This window comes from Dendrobates tinctorius, unplaced genomic scaffold (assembly GCF_039654945.1).
Source record: "Dendrobates tinctorius isolate UK_male_01 unplaced genomic scaffold, ASM3965494v1 ptg000151l, whole genome shotgun sequence".
Taxonomy (NCBI): Eukaryota; Metazoa; Chordata; class Amphibia; order Anura; family Dendrobatidae; genus Dendrobates; species Dendrobates tinctorius.
The window spans coordinates 3,769,271-3,789,400 of record NW_027361818.1 but is presented as its reverse complement, the minus strand read 5'-3'; the positions used below and the strand labels follow the sequence as shown (position 1 = coordinate 3,789,400).

General features: G+C 44.8%; 1 protein-coding gene across 1 annotated transcript; it reads right to left on the bottom strand.

Annotated features, from left to right (window-relative positions):
• Positions 1-789: 789 nt before the first annotated feature.
• LOC141049879 (vomeronasal type-2 receptor 26-like) lies at positions 790-19,861 on the bottom strand. The gene is made up of 4 exons (XM_073546719.1): positions 19,841-19,861; positions 16,754-16,981; positions 2,432-2,555; positions 790-1,703 (listed from the first exon to the last, which is right to left on the bottom strand). The coding sequence occupies exons 1-4, from the start codon at positions 19,859-19,861 to the stop codon at positions 790-792; spliced, it is 1,287 nt and encodes a 428-aa protein (XP_073402820.1).
• Between the last annotated feature and the right edge of the window lie 269 nt (positions 19,862-20,130).

Here is a 20,130-nt window from a genome sequence, read left to right as displayed (position 1 = left end):
GTTTTTTTTTGCCTTCCTCTGGATCAACATGTTAGGGCAAGTTATGATATGATATGGGTTGAACTAAATGGACATAAAGTCTCCCTTCAACCTTAACAACTATGTTACTATGTTACTATGTTACTTGCCGGAATCTCCGGCACCTCTTTTGTTTGGAAGATTTATCATGTGTTCATCATACCACATTGATGACAATATGATAGACCAACAATTTAAGAGAGGCATCAGGGATTCTGAAAAGTAAAAGATGGTTTTTCTCTATAACCCCATTGTAATCAAACATTTATAGTCTTGGCTAAGTTAAGGTGTTCGTGCTAAAAACATTTTTCACCAGTTTAGTTGAAAATGTATGATCCGTGAACGTCCCATTTCAAAGTCTCCAGCAGATCCTGAGAATGGTGGTCTCAGAATTCCATGCATGTTCACCATTTAAGTTCAGTATTATATGAGATTGAGAAAACAGCTATCTTAGTCAAACTTAGTCAAACTTTTACATACTTTTACATTAATAAAGCAGCTATGGAGAATTCTTAGGTTTATGGCAACCATTGAAAGTCATGCATCAAGCAAAAGCTTAGAACCGAGAATTCAAAAGAAAACAACTCAAGGGCAAGGTGTTGCAATTAACTAAGTAGCTGTTTCACACAGGAGACTTTGGGACTCCATTCTCAGTATTTGTAGGGATTCAATAGAAATTGCACCAGCCATCATACATTAATTATCTATATTGTTGATAAATGATAAATCTAATTTAAGGGACCATCCATACAGTGGCCAAGAAGACAAAAGCTACACATTTTTTAAACCAAATTTCGATTTCATTAGATATTGCCTGGTATTCTTATCAGGCCTGAACAATAATATAAAACATTTAGGGAGAAACATACAAAGGATTAGAGCCCAACTTGAGGCAAGGATGGCAAAAATCTCCATTGCCACTGTGTATTTTCCTTGTGCACTCAAAGAAGCTGGGATATAAGATATCCAGACACTCAGAAAGGCCATCATGCTGAATGTAATAAACTGGGCTTCATTGAAGGTATCAGGAAGCCTACGAGCCAAGAAGGCAACAACAAAACTTATGGTGGCCAGAAGGAAGAGATAACCTAACATGGTCCAGAACGCAAAGGCTGAGCCTTCATTGCACTCAGCAATAATTATGGATTGAACCTGGAAACTGTATTGAGGAAATGGAGGAGTAAGAGATAACCAAGTAATGCAAATTATTAATTGAATTAAAAAACAATTAAAAATAATAAAGTAAGACATTTGAGGACTAGCCCACTTTGTCAAACTGGTGCCTGGTCTGGAAGCCATAAATACAAAAACAACTAAAAAGGTTTTAGCCAAGATACAAGAGATACATAAGGTAAAAACCAGTCCAAATGCAATTTGGCGTAATTTGCATTTGTCAGATGAAGGGTAACCAATGAAAGCCAAAGAACAGAGGAAACACAAGGACAAAAATATCAGAAGAAGGCAACTCAAAGACAGGTTGTTGGCTTTAACTAATGGGCTGTTTTTATGCCTGATGAATAGCATGAAGATCAAACTAGGGATCAAAGATGATACAATGCTGGCAATCATCAAAGTTGTACCCAATGAATCTTCATAGGAAAGATAATCTAAAGGCTTTTGAAGGCATTTGGTTTTCTCATGATTTGGCCACATATCCCTTTGGCACATGAAGCAATCGAGAGAATCTGAAAGACACAATTAACAAGCAGAAGGTAAAAGACAATCCTTCTAAAGATCTACATTGTATGGCTAATAATGCTTTATTTTTAATGTCTACTGTTCCGAAATTTTATATGGTATTTAGGTTAAAGATCCACACTCAATTTTTTGATATCTTACTAGCATTTTTATTGAAGTGAAGTACATTGCATCTCTTATGTATTCTCAATGAAATACCTACCTTGGAGGCAGCTCTAGAAACCGCTTAGGAGAAATAGCCTTGTCCAGGTTGCACCAACACCACTTCTTTTTAGATGGCTGGATCCAATGCAGGACTTGTACATTATATTGTCACAAACCAGCAAATTTGACCCTTGTTTACACCAGGAAACCCTTCATAGAAGGTTTGGACTATGGTGTTTTCAGGATCCGAACCTCAGTCGAAAATAATTATCAATATCAAGCAAGTTGTAAAAAAAAAAAGCAATGCAAGAGGTCCTCAACAAAAATCAGGAAGTTTTTTCTGTGCTCTCCAAGGGTCGTCCAAACATTACAACCATTGGAGAAGCATCTACCTACATCATTACATCAAGTAAAGATTATTCTTGTAGATCTCAAACCATCTGGAGATCAAAGGTCATACGTAGCAATTGATGAGATCCACATCAAGAAAAATACAGGACTATAAATGAAAGGCAAGTAAGTTTGAGTGCTGAAGTTTCTTAAGGTTGAGAAATAAGGATTTTTGACCCACCTGTTTGATTTGAGATTTTGCCTTGTGGACAAGCAATACATTGGAAGCAACAAACTGGTAGTCCTTCCATAGAAGCTTTTCTGAATCCTGGATTACAGCTCTCACTGCAAGCCGAGTCAGGAACCTGGAAAATGATCGTATGATTTAAAACTATATGAAGACTATTATTACAGTCTAATGGAATTGGCTCATTGTGAATTTCAGATATACAGTAGACAAAATATTTTAAAATTTCAAGTAATGTTCTTCCCTACTGCACCCTTATCTTTATTTGATATATTTTCTTTTACTCACATAAAAAATCCAAAAGCAATTGGTAATAAATAATCTTTAAGATGTAATACTCAATGTTGTGCCTTTTGGACTTTCTCTGCCCACACAGATGCTTGTTATTTTCTTTCTTTGCTGAGGTAGATATTACTATTCATTTTGTGCCTTAAATGTTTAATATAATGTTCTGATATATGTAGAAAACGTGAAATCAATCAATTTGTATTCCATAAGTTTCAATACAGTTCTTTTGAAATTACCAATATTTCTTTGTTATATTCCTTTGTTGTATATTTTTTAAAGGTAGCATTTTATGAAGCCAATGACTGTGCACCCTAAACATTAAAAGGGTGGCCAGCATTCTAAGTTATCGTTCTACTAAATCTCTATCTATTTAATGCTATAATCTAAACTAACTTCTAATGTGACTAAATTAAAAGATCCCTACTGTTCTCTAACTACACTATCTAACTTTTTTTATTTTTACTACTTCTTTAATGAGCCTTTATTTCAAAATCCCAGTGCATGCTGGGATACTCCACAGAAGTTACATCAGAGGTTGTGGTCACTGCTGAAGCCTCTGCCCCATCCCTGAAATGAAGCATCATCAGTAATGCTTGTTTTAGGGGCTGGGCAAGTCCTTACGTGATGTGTATTGTACAATGGACACAGTGACAGTGCGCTCTCTTTTTGCCGACTGAGATCACTAGCAATGACCCTGTTCCAAAGCACACTGTAAGTGTGTGTTCTAAGACTTCCCAGTGTGCAGAGACCAGGGACGTCACTTGCGTGGGTGGTGCTGGTCTTTGCAAGCTGAGTGGTCTTAAAACACACACTAATAGTGCACTCTGGGGCCGGCTCATTACTGCTGATATGAGCCGGCAAAAAATAAAGCGCCACTGTCATTGTGCACATCACACAGAGATAAAGCAGAGATGAGCCTTTTGAAATGAGAGTAACCAATGACGCTTCATTCCAGGGAGGGAACAGAGGCTGCAGCTGTGACCGCGGTCTCTGATTGCTGATGACGCCTCTATTGAATATCCATTGAGATATTCATTTGAAAATGCAATATGCATTGGGATTCTCAAAAAAAGATCTTCCAAAAGGAAGTGAGAAAAACTGAATAGTACTTAGTTACTGATGGTAGGGAATTCTTAATTTAAGTATATTAGATAAACGTGTAAAGAAAAAGCCATTCGGCACTGCCAGTACTACTGCCGATGTGAGGCTGTCATGTCCATTCTGCTCGTGGAGGCTGAACCCCAAGATCTTGGGTGCTGGTGCAGAAAACACAATGTATGAATCCAATGAGAGAAAATAAAGCATAGCACTCACCGATCCAGGTGAAAATGTCCGCTTTATTTAGCATTCCACATTAAAACTTCATGGCCGCGAGGCTGGAGGGAGGAGTGAGCAATGTCTGATGACGGCCGTTTCATGCTTACTAGCACTTCGACGGGTCGAAGTGCTAGTAAGCACGAAACGGCCATCGTCAGACATTGCTCACTCCTCCCTCCAGCCTCCTGGCCATGAAGTTTTAATGTGGAATGCTAAATAAAGCGGACATTTTCACCTGGATTGGTGAGTGCTATGCTATTCTTTTCTCTCATTGGATTTAAGTATATAAGAATTTAGATCAGATTGCATGGAGGTAGATTTACAGCTGCTATGTGTCTCATTTCTTCCTAAACTGCAATTCAAGCTTTCTTATTTTCCAATGGTCTCAGTGATCCAACACACGACTAGCTTTTTCAACATTGTGTCAAATCAACCAAGGGTCCCTATACATTTGAGAATAAAGTCACCGTAATAGTTCAATATTGGTAAGATTGAACAACCGGCTAACAGATCACTTTACAACAGATGATTTTGGGTTAAAGAAGGATTAGACAATTTACATTCAAATTCCTAATAGAAACAGAGGATCTTATCAGCCGCTTTTTTGGTCAAGTTGAATCAATCCTGTATCTAGCAGATAACTACTTTAAGGTGTATGGGAACCATTATAATCCTGCAGCTCGATTTATTGGACATGAACCCGCTTCATCAAATGGTTTTCTTAAAGTTAATGACATGGCAGTGCCTTGCCAGCAATATTAATAGAGTTTGTGAGAAGGTTAATGGTAAAATACTGTAGGGGCAATGTCATGTCGGACGCTATTCACACCACAGCGTCCGGCAGGCAGAGGTAGTTCCACCTCTGTCCACTATAGCCTCAGTGGCGCCAGCTTGATCTTCAGGCTCTCGGGGGTTAATCTTGCTGGAGACCAGGTTGGATGTTTAGTTACGCCCACGGTCTTTAAATAGTCATGCTGGCCTATGGGCGTCGCCGATTATAGCTTGTGTTTCATACCAAGTGGTTCCGGTCTGGACTGGAGGTGTTGAAGAGAGAGAGATTCGTATCTGGTGGCGTATGATCCGTTGTTATCCTTTCTCCTTCCCATATTTGTGTTTAGTTGTGCCCTGTTCACATTACTGTATATTCCTGTGTGTGTGCGGCGCAGTACAGTTTAAGTTCTCCCTGTCTGTCATAATTTGTGTGGGGGCTTTGGTGGTGTGTCTCCTCACTGGGTGGAGGGTGGAGGGTTAAGTGCAGGGCTGAGCAGGAGATAAGGAAAGGTTGGAGGCTCAGGCATTTGCACCATCAGCAAAAACCCTGGGTTGAGGGTCAGACAGGGTTTCCCCTAGTTAAAGGGACATCACAGGGGCCCCGGGTATTTCAGCCTAAGTTGAACTAAGCCCCGCGTGACATTATAATCGGCCCACATTTTTCAGGAGTCCATGGATCCCTTAGATTCCATAACCCGCCAGTTGGCAGCGCTGTCCTTACAGGTCTCCGAGTTGAAAGGGGCTGTTCAGCAGCAGGGCCTGGTAGTAGCAAAGGTGCAAACGGCAGCTGCAGGTATCGGTGCAGAGCCGAAGATCCCGCTGCCTGAACGATTTTCAGGGGATCGCAGCAAATTTGTCGTATTTCGGGAGGCCTGCAAGTTATACTTCCACATGCGCCCTATCTCCTTAGGTAATGAGGCTCAGCGGGTAGGGCTGGTGTTGTCAATACTGAGTGGTGACCCCCAAGCATGGGCATTTTCCTTACCAGCTGACTCTGCTACATTTCATTCTGTCGATAATGTTTTTTCTGCCCTCGGGCTCATTTACGATGATCCTGACCGACTGTCTGTAGCGGAATCTAAAATCCGCGCCCTCCGCCAGGGGGAGCGCTTGGCAGAGGACTATTGTTCGGAATTTCGCCGTTGGGCCGTAGACACACAGTGGAATGACCCAGCACTGCAGAGCCAGTTTATTCATGGGGTATCAGGGAGGGTTAAACAAGCCCTCCTGATGTACGAGACTCCGGCATCGTTGGAGTCTGCCATGAGTTTGGTGATACGTATTGATCGCCGTTTTCGTCAGGGGGCACAGGAGACGCTACCTCTGGGGGAAAGCAGAGGTGCAAGTGTGGTTGAAGTAGATGAGTCCACTGAACCTATGCAGATTGCTGGCGTGGCGCAGGTTAAGCGTCGCGTTCCGGGATTCCGGAAGCCCGGAGCATGTTTCTACTGTGGTAAAAGAGGCCATTATGTTAACGTTTGCCCTGTACTACCTAAGAGGGTCACACCGGAGGAAAACTGTTAAGCTCAGAGGGTATGGAGGAGGCCCAACTGAGCGTATGCATATCCTCCATGATGGTATCTCAATGTATGCTCCCTGCTGAGAGCTACCAATATCAGTGTTTGTGGATAGCGGTTCCGCCACCAATCTCATAGATGAGGAGTTTGCACACACCGCCGGGTTTAAGATCGAAAGACTTCCTCACCCCATACAGGTGGTTACCATTAATGCTGTTCCCCTCCCTCAAGGGGAGATTACGGAGTTTGTGGCAGAGGTGAAACTCCACAATGGGGTCCTACATTCTGAGTCGGTTACATGTAGGGTCCTCCGTAACCTCCCAGCACAAATGGTCCTGGGTTTTCCATGGTTGTCCAGGCACAACCCTGTAATTGATTGGAAAACTCAGGACATAGTACAATGGAGTGGTTTCTGCCAAGACAATTGCTTGGCCACACGTGTGTCCGCCGTGACGCCCAGCCTGCCGGAGGCTTTGCAGGATTTCGCGGATGTTTTCTCTGAGAGGGGTTGCTGAGAACTGCCTCCACATCGAGCCTATGACTGTGTGATTAGGTTAAAACCCGGGGCCAAATTACCTAAGGCCAGGATGTTTAATATTTCTGGTCCTGAGAGACAAGCTCTGAAAGACTACATCGCGGAGAGTCTGAGCAAAGGACACATCCGGCCTTCATCCTCGCCTGTAGCCGCGGGGTTTTTCTTCATTAAGAAGAAAGATGGGGGGTTACACCCGTGTCTGGATTTCCAAGAGTTAAACCAGATTACTATCCGTGATCCCTACCCAATGCCGTTGATCCCAGATTTGTTCAACCAGGTAGCGGGGCAAAATGGTTTTCCAAGCTGGACCTCAGGGGGGCGTATAACCTCATAAGGGTCCGTCAGGGGGATGAGTGGAAGATGGCGTTTAACACTCCTGAGGGTCATTTTGAGAGTCTGGTTATGCCGTTTGGGTTGACAACCGCCCCTGCCGTTTTCCAACATTTTATTAATGATGTATTTGCTCATGTCCTGGGGAGATTTGTGATTGTATACCTGGATGATATCCTCATTTATTCAAGCGATCGGGACACTCATTTGGAGCATGTCAGGCAGGTGTTACAGTTGCTCCGGGAGAACCAGCTCTATGCTAAGCTGGAAAAATGTTTATTTTATGTTCAGAAGCTGCCCTTTTTGGGATATATTGTGTCCGCAGCCGGGTTTAAAATGGACACCGCGAAGGTGCAAGCGGTGCTGCAATGGGAGAGGCCGGAGAGTCTGAAAGCACTCCAGCGGTTCCTTAGGTTTGCGAGTTATTATAGGAAATTTATAAAACACTTTTCGACTATCGCCAAACCGCTCACGGACATGACAAAAAAGGTGCCGATCTGGCGAGCTGGCCTGAGGTGGCTATACGTGCATTTGAGCGTCTGAAGAATAGTTTTGCTTCAGCCCCCATTCTGGTGCAACCAGACGTGTCTAAACCTTTTGTGGTGGAGGTTGATGCGTCGGAGGTGGGAGTGGGGGCAGTACTGTCTCAAGGCTCGTCCTTGAGCGAGAAGCATCCATGTGCCTACTTCTCCAAGAAGCTGTCGCCGGCCGAACGGAATTATGATATCGGCAACAGAGAGTTGTTGGCCATCAAATTGGATTTTGAGGAATGGCGACACTTATTGGAGGGGGCGGCTCACCAGGTCACAGTCATCACCGACCATAAGAATCTGCTCTATCTGGAGTCGGCCAAGCGTCTGTCTCCTAGGCAGGCCCGCTGGGCATTGTTTTTTACTCGTTTCAATTTTCATGTGACTTACCGTCCCGGGGCTAAAAACACCAAGGCGGATGCTTTGTCTAGGTGTTTTCCTGGGGGAGAACCTTGGGAAGAGCCGGTACCCATCCTCCAGGAAGGTGTAGTGGTCTCGGCTCTCACGACTGAGGTAGAGGCGGAGATTGCCGAGGCCCAAGAGGAGGTACCGCCAGGACTTCCCGCCAACAAATCATTTGTACCCCTGCATCTTCGGCTTAAGGTGTTGAAGAAACACCACGACTCGGTACTGGCTGGTCATCCAGGGGTGAAGGGCACCTTAGAGCTGGTATCGCGTCATTTCTGGTGGCCCAAAATCTGGCAGGACGTGGTCTCATACGTGGCAGCTTGCATCACGTGCGCTAGGGCTAAGTCACCCCGAACCCGTCCTGCTGGCACGCTACAACCTCTGGGGGTACCCAATAGGCCATGGACAGAAATCTCCATGGATTTCATCACTGACCTTCCAGCCTCGGCGGGGAACACGGTCATCCTGGTGGTGGTTTACCGTTTTTCAAAGATGGCGCATTTTGTGGCGTTGTCTTCATTGCCCAATGCAAAGACGTTGGCTCAGGTATTTGTGCAGGAGGTGGTCAGACTCCACGGAGTTCCGTCAGACATAGTATCTGATAGGGGTACGCAATTTGTGGCGAGGTTTTGGAAAGCTTTTTGCTCACGTTTGGGGATCAAGTTGTCACATTCATCGGCGTTTCATCCACAGTCTAATGGACAAACTGAGCGCATGAACCAAAATCTAGAGCAGTATTTACGATGCTTTGTGTCCGACAACCAGGAGGAGTGGTCTACTTTCCTTCCTCTGGCCGAATTCGCGTTAAATAATCACCGCCAAGAGTCATCGGGAGAGTCTCCGTTCTTTTGTGTTTACGGTCAACATCCTCAGTTTTGCACCTTACGTCAGGGTGACTCGGGGGGTGTCCCGGAGGAGGATCAGCTAGGAGCCCAATTGTCATTGGTCTGGAGGAGGGTGAAACAGCGTTTGTTGAGCATGAGTGCTAGGTACAAACGGGTGGCTGACAGTAGACGCGTGCCAGGTCCAGACCTGTGTGTGGGTGAATGGGTGTGGTTAGCTACGAAGAACATAAAACTCAAAATTCCATCTTTAAAACTGGGTCCAAGGTTTATTGGGCCTTTTAGGATTTCTGCCATCATTAACCCAGTGGCTTATCGGTTGGAACTTCCTGCGGTGTACAAAATACACAACGTGTTTCACAGGGCTTTATTGAAAAAGGTGGTAGGCTCGGTGGACACGACGCCGATGCCACCGCCAGTCATGGTGGATGGCGATTTAGAGTTTGAGGTCGCCAAGGTAGTGGACTCTCGAGTAGTACGCCGTACTCTTCAGTATTTGGTGCACTGGCGGGGGTATGGTACGGAGGAGAGGTCTTGGGTTCCAGCCTCAGACATACATGCGAATTGGCTGGTCAGTTCCTTTCACCATCGTCATCCGGACAAGCCAGGTCCTATGAGTCTTGAGGGTCTGGGGGTCCCTCGTAGAAGATGGGGTAATGTCATGTCGGACGCTATTCACACCACAGCGTCCGGCAGGCAGAGGTAGTTCCACCTCCGTCCATTATAGCCTCAGTGGGGCCGGCTTGATCTTCAGGCTCTCGGGGGTTAATCTTGCTGGAGACCAGGTTGGATGTTTAGTTACGCCCACGGTCTTTAAATAGTCATGCTGGCCTATGGGCGTCGCCGATTATAGCTTGTGTTTCATACCAAGTGGTTCCGGTCTGGAGTGGAGGTGTTGAAGAGAGAGAGAATCGTATCTGGTGGCGTATGATCCGTTGTAATCCTTTCTCCTTCCCATATTTGTGTTTAGTTGTGCCCTGTTCACATTACTGTATATTCCTGTGTGCGTGCGGCGCAGTACAGTTTAAGTTCTCCCTGTCTGTCATAATTTGTGTGGGGGCTTTGGTGGTGTGTCTCCTCACTGGGTGGAGGGTGGAGGGTTAAGTGCAGGGCTGAGCAGGAGATAAGGAAAGGTTGGAGGCTCAGGCATTTGCACCATCAGCAAAAACCCTGGGTTGAGGGTCAGACAGGGTTTCCCCTAGTTAAAGGGACATCACAGGGGCCCCGGGTATTTCAGCCTTAGTTGAACTAAGCCCCGTGTGACTGGCAATATCTGTAACTGAGGATGCTGGCCTCAGTGATATAAACCTGGAAATATAATGCTGCTCACTATATACTGAGAGGGGTTAATCCGCCATATTTAAGGCTGTGTTTTTGTGGACAGCTGAAGAGTGGGTGGGATTCTGTTCACCATATGTTTACCTCTGGGTGTGGTCAAAAAGCTAAATGTGGAGCCTTGGTGCTCATTCAGTGATTGGTGTGTCTGGAGATGAGATCTCCAATTACTTTTCAACTTTATGCCTCTTTCACACATCAGGTTTTCTGCTTCAGGCGCGATCCGGCGCTTTTGACTAAAACCGGATCCGTCGAAATGCAATGCCGGATCCGGTTTCCCCCCCATTGACTTGCATTAGAGCCGGATCGAGCCGGATGGCCATGCGTTTCATCCGATTTTCGCCGGATCCGGCAATGTGACGCGATCCGGCGTCTGGAAAAAACGGTGACTGTAACGTTTTTTGTATCCGTCGAAAAAGCCGGACACGCCGGATCCGGCGTGTCCGGCTTTTTCATACAATGAAAGCCTATGAGCGCCGCAATGCGCCGGATCCGGTTTTTTTGGTCTGAGCATGCTCAGTAGCTCTGCCCACAGGACATATATAAAAGCAAGACAATGGGACCCTCAGCCACACCCAACATGCCACCCAAGCCAAGAACCAGGAGCAGGAGAAGGCAGCAGACATCTGCAGCAGCAGCACCATCAGCACCACCCCAAATGGAGCAGCATGCTGAACAACGGGAGGGGAGTCCAGCAGCAGATGAGAGACGGTAATTATCAAATCCCCCATTCCTCCAAACTAGGGCTATGGAATATCAAGATATTCATTGGCCCTTTGTTTCTCTTTATTCAACAGCCGCCCAATAGATGCAGCAGCAGCAGCAGCAATGGCAGCAGCAGAAACACCACCCACAGCCATGGAGTCTGGCCATGAGGAAGACAGCACACCTTCTGGGAGCCCTCCCTCGCATCGTCAGCGTTTGACGGTAAGTTTTTATTTCCAAAATCCATCATCTCTGTAATATATGTGTATTCATTGCCTTTTATTTCAAAACAGGAATCACAAGATGAAGAGGAGCTCCCAGAAGAAGAAGGAAGGGGTGGACAGACACTTGGAGTGGGCTCACAATTGGTAAGTTTTTTGCATCAAACGCAGAAACACAACATCACACTACACACAACACATAGAAAACAATGTTCTGCAGACCACACACAGCAAACAAATGCCTACATCCAAAGACATAACATTTTTTGTTTTCTTCTCTAGTCTTCCCAATCTGGTGCTCGGCCAAGAGGTCCTCGCAGTGCCTCCCAGGGTCGTCGGCGACAGCAACGCGGCGGTCACCACCGTGTAAGTATAAATATTTTTGCTTTGTTTTTTTTGCACTTTTTATTTCATTTCTTTTGTGGAGGCTAATTATGTTATTTTTGTCTTTTTCTTTAACAGCCTTCACAGCGTGCTCCCGACTCTGACGGTGAGGATGGAGGGATTGATGTCGACCGCCTCATCGATCTCGTCAGAGAAAGGGAGCCGCTCTGGAATATGGCTGACCGACGCCACGCTGACCTGATCGTTACCCGACGACTCTGGGAGGAAATCTGTTCGCTCCTTGTGGACCGCTGGGAGGACCTCGAAGCTCGGGCCCAGATTAAAGAGCGTAAGTATATACAGTACCGGTTGCTTGATTTAAACCTGTGTTTCCCGAACTCCAGTCCTCGTGGTCCCCACGGATCATGTGTTCAGGATTTCTATTTACTTTGGAAATCCTGAAAACATGACCCCTGGGGACCATGAGGACTGGAGTTTGGGAGACACTGATGTTTTATACTAACCACTTTGTCCTTTCTCATTTCAGGGGAGAGAATTGTGAAGCGGTGGCGGTCTGTGAGGGATCGTTTCAAGAAGGAGTTCAATAAAGAGATGCGGGCCCCGAGTGGATCTGGAGGACGCAGGAGCAAGTACAAGTACGCACGAGCCCTGTCGTTCCTCCGGGAGACAATGCTCACCAGAAGGTAAATATTACACACCACATGTGACAAAAAAATGTTTAGATGTAACTTTTTTTTTCAGCCAGGGCCATACCATGTCACTATTTTAATTGTTTTTTTTTTCTCTTTATTCCACAGCACGGTGAGCAGCACTCGGGAGCCTGCACGATTGGACCCTTCTGAGGCGATCCCTGAGGAGACCGGCACCGAGGGAGACTTCGACCGCCCCGGTACATCTGCACCTTCCCAGCCTTCCCATACATTCGACCCATCAGTCCCATCCACCAGCACAGGAGCATCGTGGCCGCCTACATTACATGAAGCTGCTGGTGAGGAGATCGCTTTCCCTTTACCCCACCCTTCTGCCCCTGCCACCTCTAGTACACCTGCGGGTACTGGGCGGCAGCGGCAGAGGGGTCAGGAAAAGACTTATGCGCCAGAGTTCTTGCATCTGAATGCATCTTTCCAGAACTGTCTAAAAGTCTTGTCAGAGCAAATCTCCGCAGGCTATCAGCAGATCAACTCCAGCATTCTGGAGGTGAAGACACTTCTGCAAACCATGCATTCAGAAGCAAGATCTTCGCCAAACCACACCTTTTTCAGGTCTGTTGTGGAGCGCATGGAAACGCTCTCTCCTGCCCAGCAGATGCATGTAATGCATTCATGCCACGCTGCTCTCCAGCAAGTTACCTCCCAACCTCCTCCTCCCACCACAGTAGTTCCTCCACCTGCACCCCCTCCAGCCACTTTCCATCCTCCCCCTCCTATTACATCTACACCCCCTCCAGCCACTTTCCATCCTCCCCCTCCTATTACATCTACACCCCCTCCAGCCACTTTCCATCCTCCCCCTCCTATTACATACCATCCACCTCCCCAGCACCATCCACCTCCCCAGCACCATCCACCTCCCCAGCACCATCAACCTCCACAGCACCAGCAACCTCCCCAGTACCAGCAACCTCCCCAGTACCAGCAACCTCCCCAGTACCTGCAACCTCCCCAGTACCTGCAAACTCCCCAGTACCTGCAAACTCCCCAGTACCAGCAACCTCCCCAGTACCAGACATCTCCCCACTTCCAGCAACCTGCCCCGTACCAGACATCTCCCCACTTCCAGCAACCTGCCCCGTACCAGACATCTCCCCACTTCCAGCAACCTGCCCCGTACCAGACATCTCCCCACTTCCAGCAACCTGCCCCGTACCAAACTCCTTCCCCATACAACTTGCCATCAACATCATCTGCTCCTACAGTCCCTGCCCAACCCTCCACTCCACCACCCACCACCTCTTCTGCTTCCCACATGTCCACCCATTCAGTAGTTTTTTCCACACCTTCACCTCTAACTGTTCCTTCCCCACCACGATCCCAGTCCTCTCTCCACACTCCCAGTGTCGAAGTGTCCCGCAGCCCCTACAGCAGTATTTCCACCACACACTACACAGATTTATAATGTGTGTATTTAAATAAAAATGACCAGTTTTATGGTTTCAGTTTTATAGTTTCAAAGCTTTATTAAACAAGTTTATTACAATTTTAAAAAAGTTTACTAAAAAAAACATTTTTCAATAAAAGTTAAATTATTTTACACTGGTTGTCTGTCATTTCTTTCTGCGGCGAAAAAGGTTAAATACAGGGTATTTAAAAGGTGAAAAGGTATTCAAAACTAGGTATATAACTGTGGGTAAATTTTAGCTTTTTGCCACAGTTGTGTTCCTGGTTGTGTTTGAAGCAAAGTATTTCACCTAAAAAGTTGTGTTTATTGTTGGTGATTTCCTAACAATGTACACAACTTTTGTTAAAAGGTGAAATACTTTGCATAAAACACAACCAGGTACACACCTGTGGCCTAAAGCTAAAAATAGAGACCATGACAAGATAGCCAACTTTGGTTGGCAAAGGTATATACTGTTGGTACAGAAGGTACACAAGTTTGGTTGGGCACAAATCTTTCACACTCTGTCATCCTGCCAGTGTACTCTGCCTTGAGGTGACATAAAGTATAGTGCAAAATTGTCCCTCATTACTGGAGCCGTCACAGAACTTCTAGTGGTAATGTCATGGTAATCTTGCAAGGTGGTTTCTTCAGAGGTGTCCTCAATGGAAATGGGTTCCTTGCAGATAACAAAATTGTGGAGTACCACGCACGCTTTGATCACCTCGTCCACAGTTTCTGTCTTGAGGTTGATCGCAGTCAATAGGACCCGCCATTTGGCTGTCAGAATACCAAAGGTACATTCAACCATTCTTCTTGCTCTTGTGAGGCGGTAATTAAAAATGCGTTTTGGTCTTGTCAATCCTCTGCTAGAGTACGGTTTCAAAAGGTGTTCTGACAGCTGGAAGGCTTCATCCCCTACACAGACAAATGGCATAGGTGGACCAGATGTTTGCGGCAGCGGTCTAGGTGGTGGGAACTGGAAGGTGTTTCCATACAGTTTACGCCCCATGGCAGACAGTTTGAAAACTTGAGAGTCATTGGAGTGGCCATAGGCCCCAATATCAACCACAATAAATTTGTATTCCGCGTCAGCGATGGCCATGAGGACAATTGAAAAATATTTCTTGTAATTGAAATATTCCGATCCCGATCCAGCTGGCTTTACAATGCGGATATGTTTCCCGTCCACAGCGCCCAAGCAGTTGGGAAACTGACATATCTGTTGAAACTTGTCAGCAATTTCAATCCACCTCTCTGTTGTGGGCTCTGGTAAAAACTCTTCAGCTAAGGAGTCCCACAGTGCACGGCATGTGTACTTCACTATTCCAGATATGGTGGAAATCCCGAGTCTGTACTGGAAATGCAGTGACGAAAGGGATTCTCCAGTTGCAAGAAATCTGTGGGGAATTAAAAAACAATAAATTAGTTTTAAATCACAGCATTACATACCAAAACTGAGCTATAACACTTGGAGATACAAACTACCACCAACAAGATTGCAGTGAAAGTGTGCTCTGATGCGATCACATCCAATAAATGTGGCTTACCTTAAAGTCACCATCAGACGCTCTGTGGGTGAAACAGAGAAACGGCAATAGGTGTCCGCTTTTCTTATGAGGTGTGCAATGCGCTCCACCAAGTAATCAAAATTCTCCATTTTCATCCTAACATATCCAAAAAATTTATCCGGGTTTCGTCGAAGGTCCATGCAGAGTGTAGAATAGACCCCACGCGTCATTCTCTTGGCTGTGATGGGGTGGATCCACAAACGTCGTCTACGATGCCTGATGCGCTGCTGTCTCGCTCTCTCCTTCTCCAGAACAATCACCCTCAAACGATTCGCCTCCGCTATAAAATCCGCCAAATTCTTCAAAATATTTCCAATGACAACATCCATCTTCGCCAATAACTTGCTCTTCTCTCCAACCTGCACTTTCTCCTCTACAACCTGTCAAAGAAGGGCTGTAGGAACATGCTATATATAGTTTTCCAGTAGCCAATCCCGTTCGGAAGGCCACAAGGGTCAATTTTAAAAACCGGATCCAGCGTAATCCGTCGAAAAACGGATAGAAAAACGGATGAACCGGATGAGACGGATCCGGTTTTGTCTGTCAAGAAAAAGACGGATCCGGCAGAAAAACGGATCCGTCACATCCGGTTTTGCTAAACATTTGCCGGATCCGGCGTTCCGGCACAACGCCGGATCGCGCCTGACGCCGAAAACCTGAAGTGTGAAAGTAGCCTTAAAGAGAGCTGAACATTTTTTTCTCCTAAGCAAGCGAATCCCTGCAGCACACAGGCTGTTCTGTAAACTATTCTGTATTTCCTGTTATGCCTGAAGGGCCAAGTTTGTTTACCTAATTTTGGACTGGTTTATGCAGTACATTTTAATATTCCAGATAGAAACATAGACGGAAAGCGTTCCTTTGACTACCTCTTCAAGCAGCCTTGAACCTCTTCAAGCAGCTGAGTCTGTCGGTCTACCAAGTTGTGCAGTTAAACTATAGATTCTATTTTCAGAATATCCTGGGGATTACTATGGGATTTCACCTCAGCTTTATTGAATTTCATGGCTCTGAGCTGCAATAAAATACACAAGACATGGACAGGTTTGACACTCTTTCTGGAAGAAAACTACCAAGATTTTGTAACCTTTTATAGCCCCCTTAGCTATTTTAAATCGTAGAAAAAAACTTGGCACTCAAAGAGAAATGTGAAAAAACAAAAGTTCCATTTTCTCCCATTTCTCTTTGAGTGCCAAGTTTTTTCTACGATTTGTACTATGGGCTGGATACCCTACTTGAGCACCACCTACTTTTTTGACTGTGAGTGCCGTGTCTTTTTCCCTTTAGCTATTTGGTTACGTTAGAAATCGCAGGAGACCATTGTGCTCTTCCAACAGTAAAGATTGGAAAATTCTAGTATCATGAGCTAAAAAGTTATCAATTTTTCTCCAGGTTTGAAATTTGCAGACAATCAGACATGAGCCAATTTTAATTAACAAGTATCTGGCAATATCTGGTAGAATTGCTAATTAACTTCATATTTTGCTTATCCACCTTATTCCCATACCTGCAGGTTTCCTGTAACCCATATAAAGGCACTTGAGTTGATAGTAAACACATGACCTTCAGGGGCAGTCACATCGTAACTCCCAACTTTGACCTGCTGTAAGGCTCCTTCTTGGCTCAGCTGCCAATTCACGATATCATATACTGCCGGAGGGTCTCCATTTTCATCAAAGAATAGTTCTCTCTCATTGCTCAGTGCCAGTCTTACTCTCTTCATATAATGTAAAAGCTGTAAAAGGTGACATTTTTTAAATAAGAATCTTTTTTTACCATCACACTCCTGCTAAATCCAACATTAGGCTTATAAACATAATATTAAACATGTTTGCTTATTACATTATGTCATACTAAACAACTGTGATTTGTCATTTCTAGCTAGTATTGAAAGTCAAGTTTTGAGTGAGTTATGTGATCACGACTCTTGGGACAGTTTTGTTTTCAGAGTCACACCTAGGAATTCACTATCTCTCCTTATGGTCAGACTCTTGGTCTTTCCCCTTTGCCTGCATATTTAAATTGAAGTACAGCATGTGGGAAAGAAGAAGGGAAAAGAAAATCGTGTCCCGTGATACCCCACAAAGTCACCCTGAGACCTGAACCGCCAGTACCTAGGACAAACTATGGTCTTCGGTCTTATCAACTAGACCATAATAATGCTAGAGCCAAATAATGAATAGTCAAAAATCAAAATACATGTCAATTTTAAACATATTGATCAATTAGCCTTCCATTTCTCTACTAAACATAGTATATAAATAAAATGTGCATAAAATGAGTAAACTCTGTGGCTGCACAAGAGATTGCTGGAGTAACAATATTAATGATACCTACTAAGGAAAATACTAACATTTTTGAACAAATATGGTTTGAACACTAATAAAATTTCCAGAAGTACCATTAGAGATGGGCGAACCCAAACAGTAAAATTCAACTTCCGTACCGGATGCCTACTATTCAGGCATGGACACCAAACACAGACTTCACCAGGAAGTCTGTATTACTGTTTGGGTTTGGCTGCCTGAACATTTGGTGATGGTCACGCTGTCATGTGTATGACAACAAGGCAAACACCGCTTCTGAACAGTGGTGAAATCATCCTCACCAATCAGAGAGCCGCGGTTCCCACGCTGTCTTTTCAGTGCTCAGCTGTGATTGGAGGTATAAAGTTCACGTTCGTTCACTGGTGTCAGCAGATGGGACTACAGCTCCCATCATCTGACACCTGCTGCCGCTAATAACAGCAAGCGCAGGAGCAGCTGATGAGTGTATTCATTAGCCAGCTCCTATGCAGTAAATAAAACATTTTAAAAAACAGAGTAGGTTCCCCTTTATTTTTGATAACCAGCCTGTCAAAACTCACAGCTGGGGGCTGCAAACCTCAGCTGTCAGCTTCAGAAGGGCTGGTTATCAAGAATAGAGCGGTCCCCACGCAGTTGTTTTAATTATTTAAATAAATAAATATAAAAAAATGACATGGGGGTCCCCCCCATTTTTGATAACCAGCCTTGCTAAAGCAGACAGCTGGGGGCTGGTATTCTCAGGCTAATAAGGGACAATGGATATTTCACCCCGAGCCTAAAAATATCAGCCTGCAGCCACCCAGAAAAGGCACCTCTATTAGATGCGCCAATTCTGTCTCTGAAAAACTCACATGCTGCAAGCGGGGATCTCACCAAGGTCACTGCAGATGAGCCCGGCTGGGAATGCAGCCTCAGTGACCGGAGGTAACCTCGATGGCATCACCATGTTTCTCAGCCTGGATGGTCGCATCTTGGCACCATCCAGGTTGAAAACTGTTTATTCCCCAGACATGGATTGCGGCGTGGGACAGAACAACAGACAAGTATAGTATATTATGGAATGGAGGTCTTTGTGAAATGGTGTGTCAATTTATTGACCATTATTTAAAACCAATAGTTTCTACTTTGCCCTCCTTCATAAAAGATACTACGTCTGCCTTGGGTCATTTTGACGGATTGGATCTGCAGGATAATATGTTGATGGTGACCGCGGATGTGGAGAGCCTTTACACTTCGATACGGCATGAGGATGGTTTGCGTGCGGTGTCGTGGTATCTACATTCTAGTAATCTAGAAAAACCGTTGGTGGAGATCTTGATTCTGCTTCTAGAATTTATACTCAAGCACAACTGTTTTACTTTTAATGGTCAGATGTTCCTACAGCTCCAGGGGACAGCTATGGGGGCTTGCTGTGCCCCCTCGTATGCCAACCTGTTCCTTGGGGCCTGGGAGCGTGACATATTTCAGAGCAACCCGGTGAACCGGATGAATAGAATCCATAAATGGATTCGTTATATTGATGACATTTGGTTCATATGGGAGGGCTCAGTAGAACAGTTGGATTGTCTTATGATGGAACTCAATGACAATTGTTTAAACATTCGGCTGACCCATTCTTATGGTCGCAGAATTAATTTTCTAGATGTAGATATCCAATGTATGGAAGATGGCCGTTTGGCCACTAATGTATATCGCAAACCCACGTCAACCAATACTCTATTACATGCCGGCTCTTCACATCCGCGCTCAACCATCAATAGTATTCCGATTGGTCAGCATCTTAGAATTAAGAGAATATGTTCAACGAAAGAAACTTTTGATCAACAGGCTAAAGATTTATATTCAAGATTTCGAGAACGCGGTTACAGCCATAGGACCATTCGGCGGGGATACCGTAGAGCATGTAATATCACTAGGAATGAGTTATTATATAAATCTCCTAATAGGGAAATTAATGCTAATTCATCACCTAGATTGATTACTCCATTTAACAATCAATGGGATTCTCTAAAGGGAATCTTTCAAAAGCATTGGGACATACTGAAAATGGATCCCATTATTAGAAATTTTATTTCAGCAGTACCGTTAGTTACAGCAAAAAGATCTCAAAATTTACGTGACTTGTTGGTACGAAGTCACTATGAGGGCTCTAGGTACAAATCGACTGGCCAGTCTATTAAGGGCTTTTTCCCTTGTGGACTGTGCAAAGCGTGTAGAAATTTAGTTAAATGTAAGGAATTTTCTAATTTTGATGGATCCCGCTCCTTTAAGATCTTACACCGCCTTACCTGTTCATCTTCAGGAGTCATTTATCACGCTCAATGTCCTTGTGGATTGATCTACGTAGGAATGACTACTCGAGAGCTAAAAATTCGTGTCCGAGAGCACGTACGTGACATCGAAAAGGCAAAGAATATGGATTCCATGGACACGTTGAAGACTCTTGCGAGACATTTTAAAGTTCACCATAAATCCGACTCAAGTAAGCTGATTGTTAAAGCTATTGACCAGGTATCCTTGGGTCCTAGAGGGGGGGACATATTTAAAAGTCTATCCCAAGTAGAAAGTAAGTGGATAT

Bases quoted from the DNA above. Each gene is read 5' to 3' on its own strand.
- LOC141049879 (XM_073546719.1), bottom strand. From the start codon at position 19,861: ATGACTCCTGAAGATGAACAG. The intron at 16,982-19,840 runs GTAAGGCGGTGT...CACCTTTTACAG, and splicing joins TGACTCCTGAAGATGAACAG to CTTTTACATTATATGAAGAG. The intron at 2,556-16,753 runs GTATGGGAATAA...ATCATTTTCCAG, and splicing joins GGGTTACAGGAAACCTGCAG to GTTCCTGACTCGGCTTGCAG.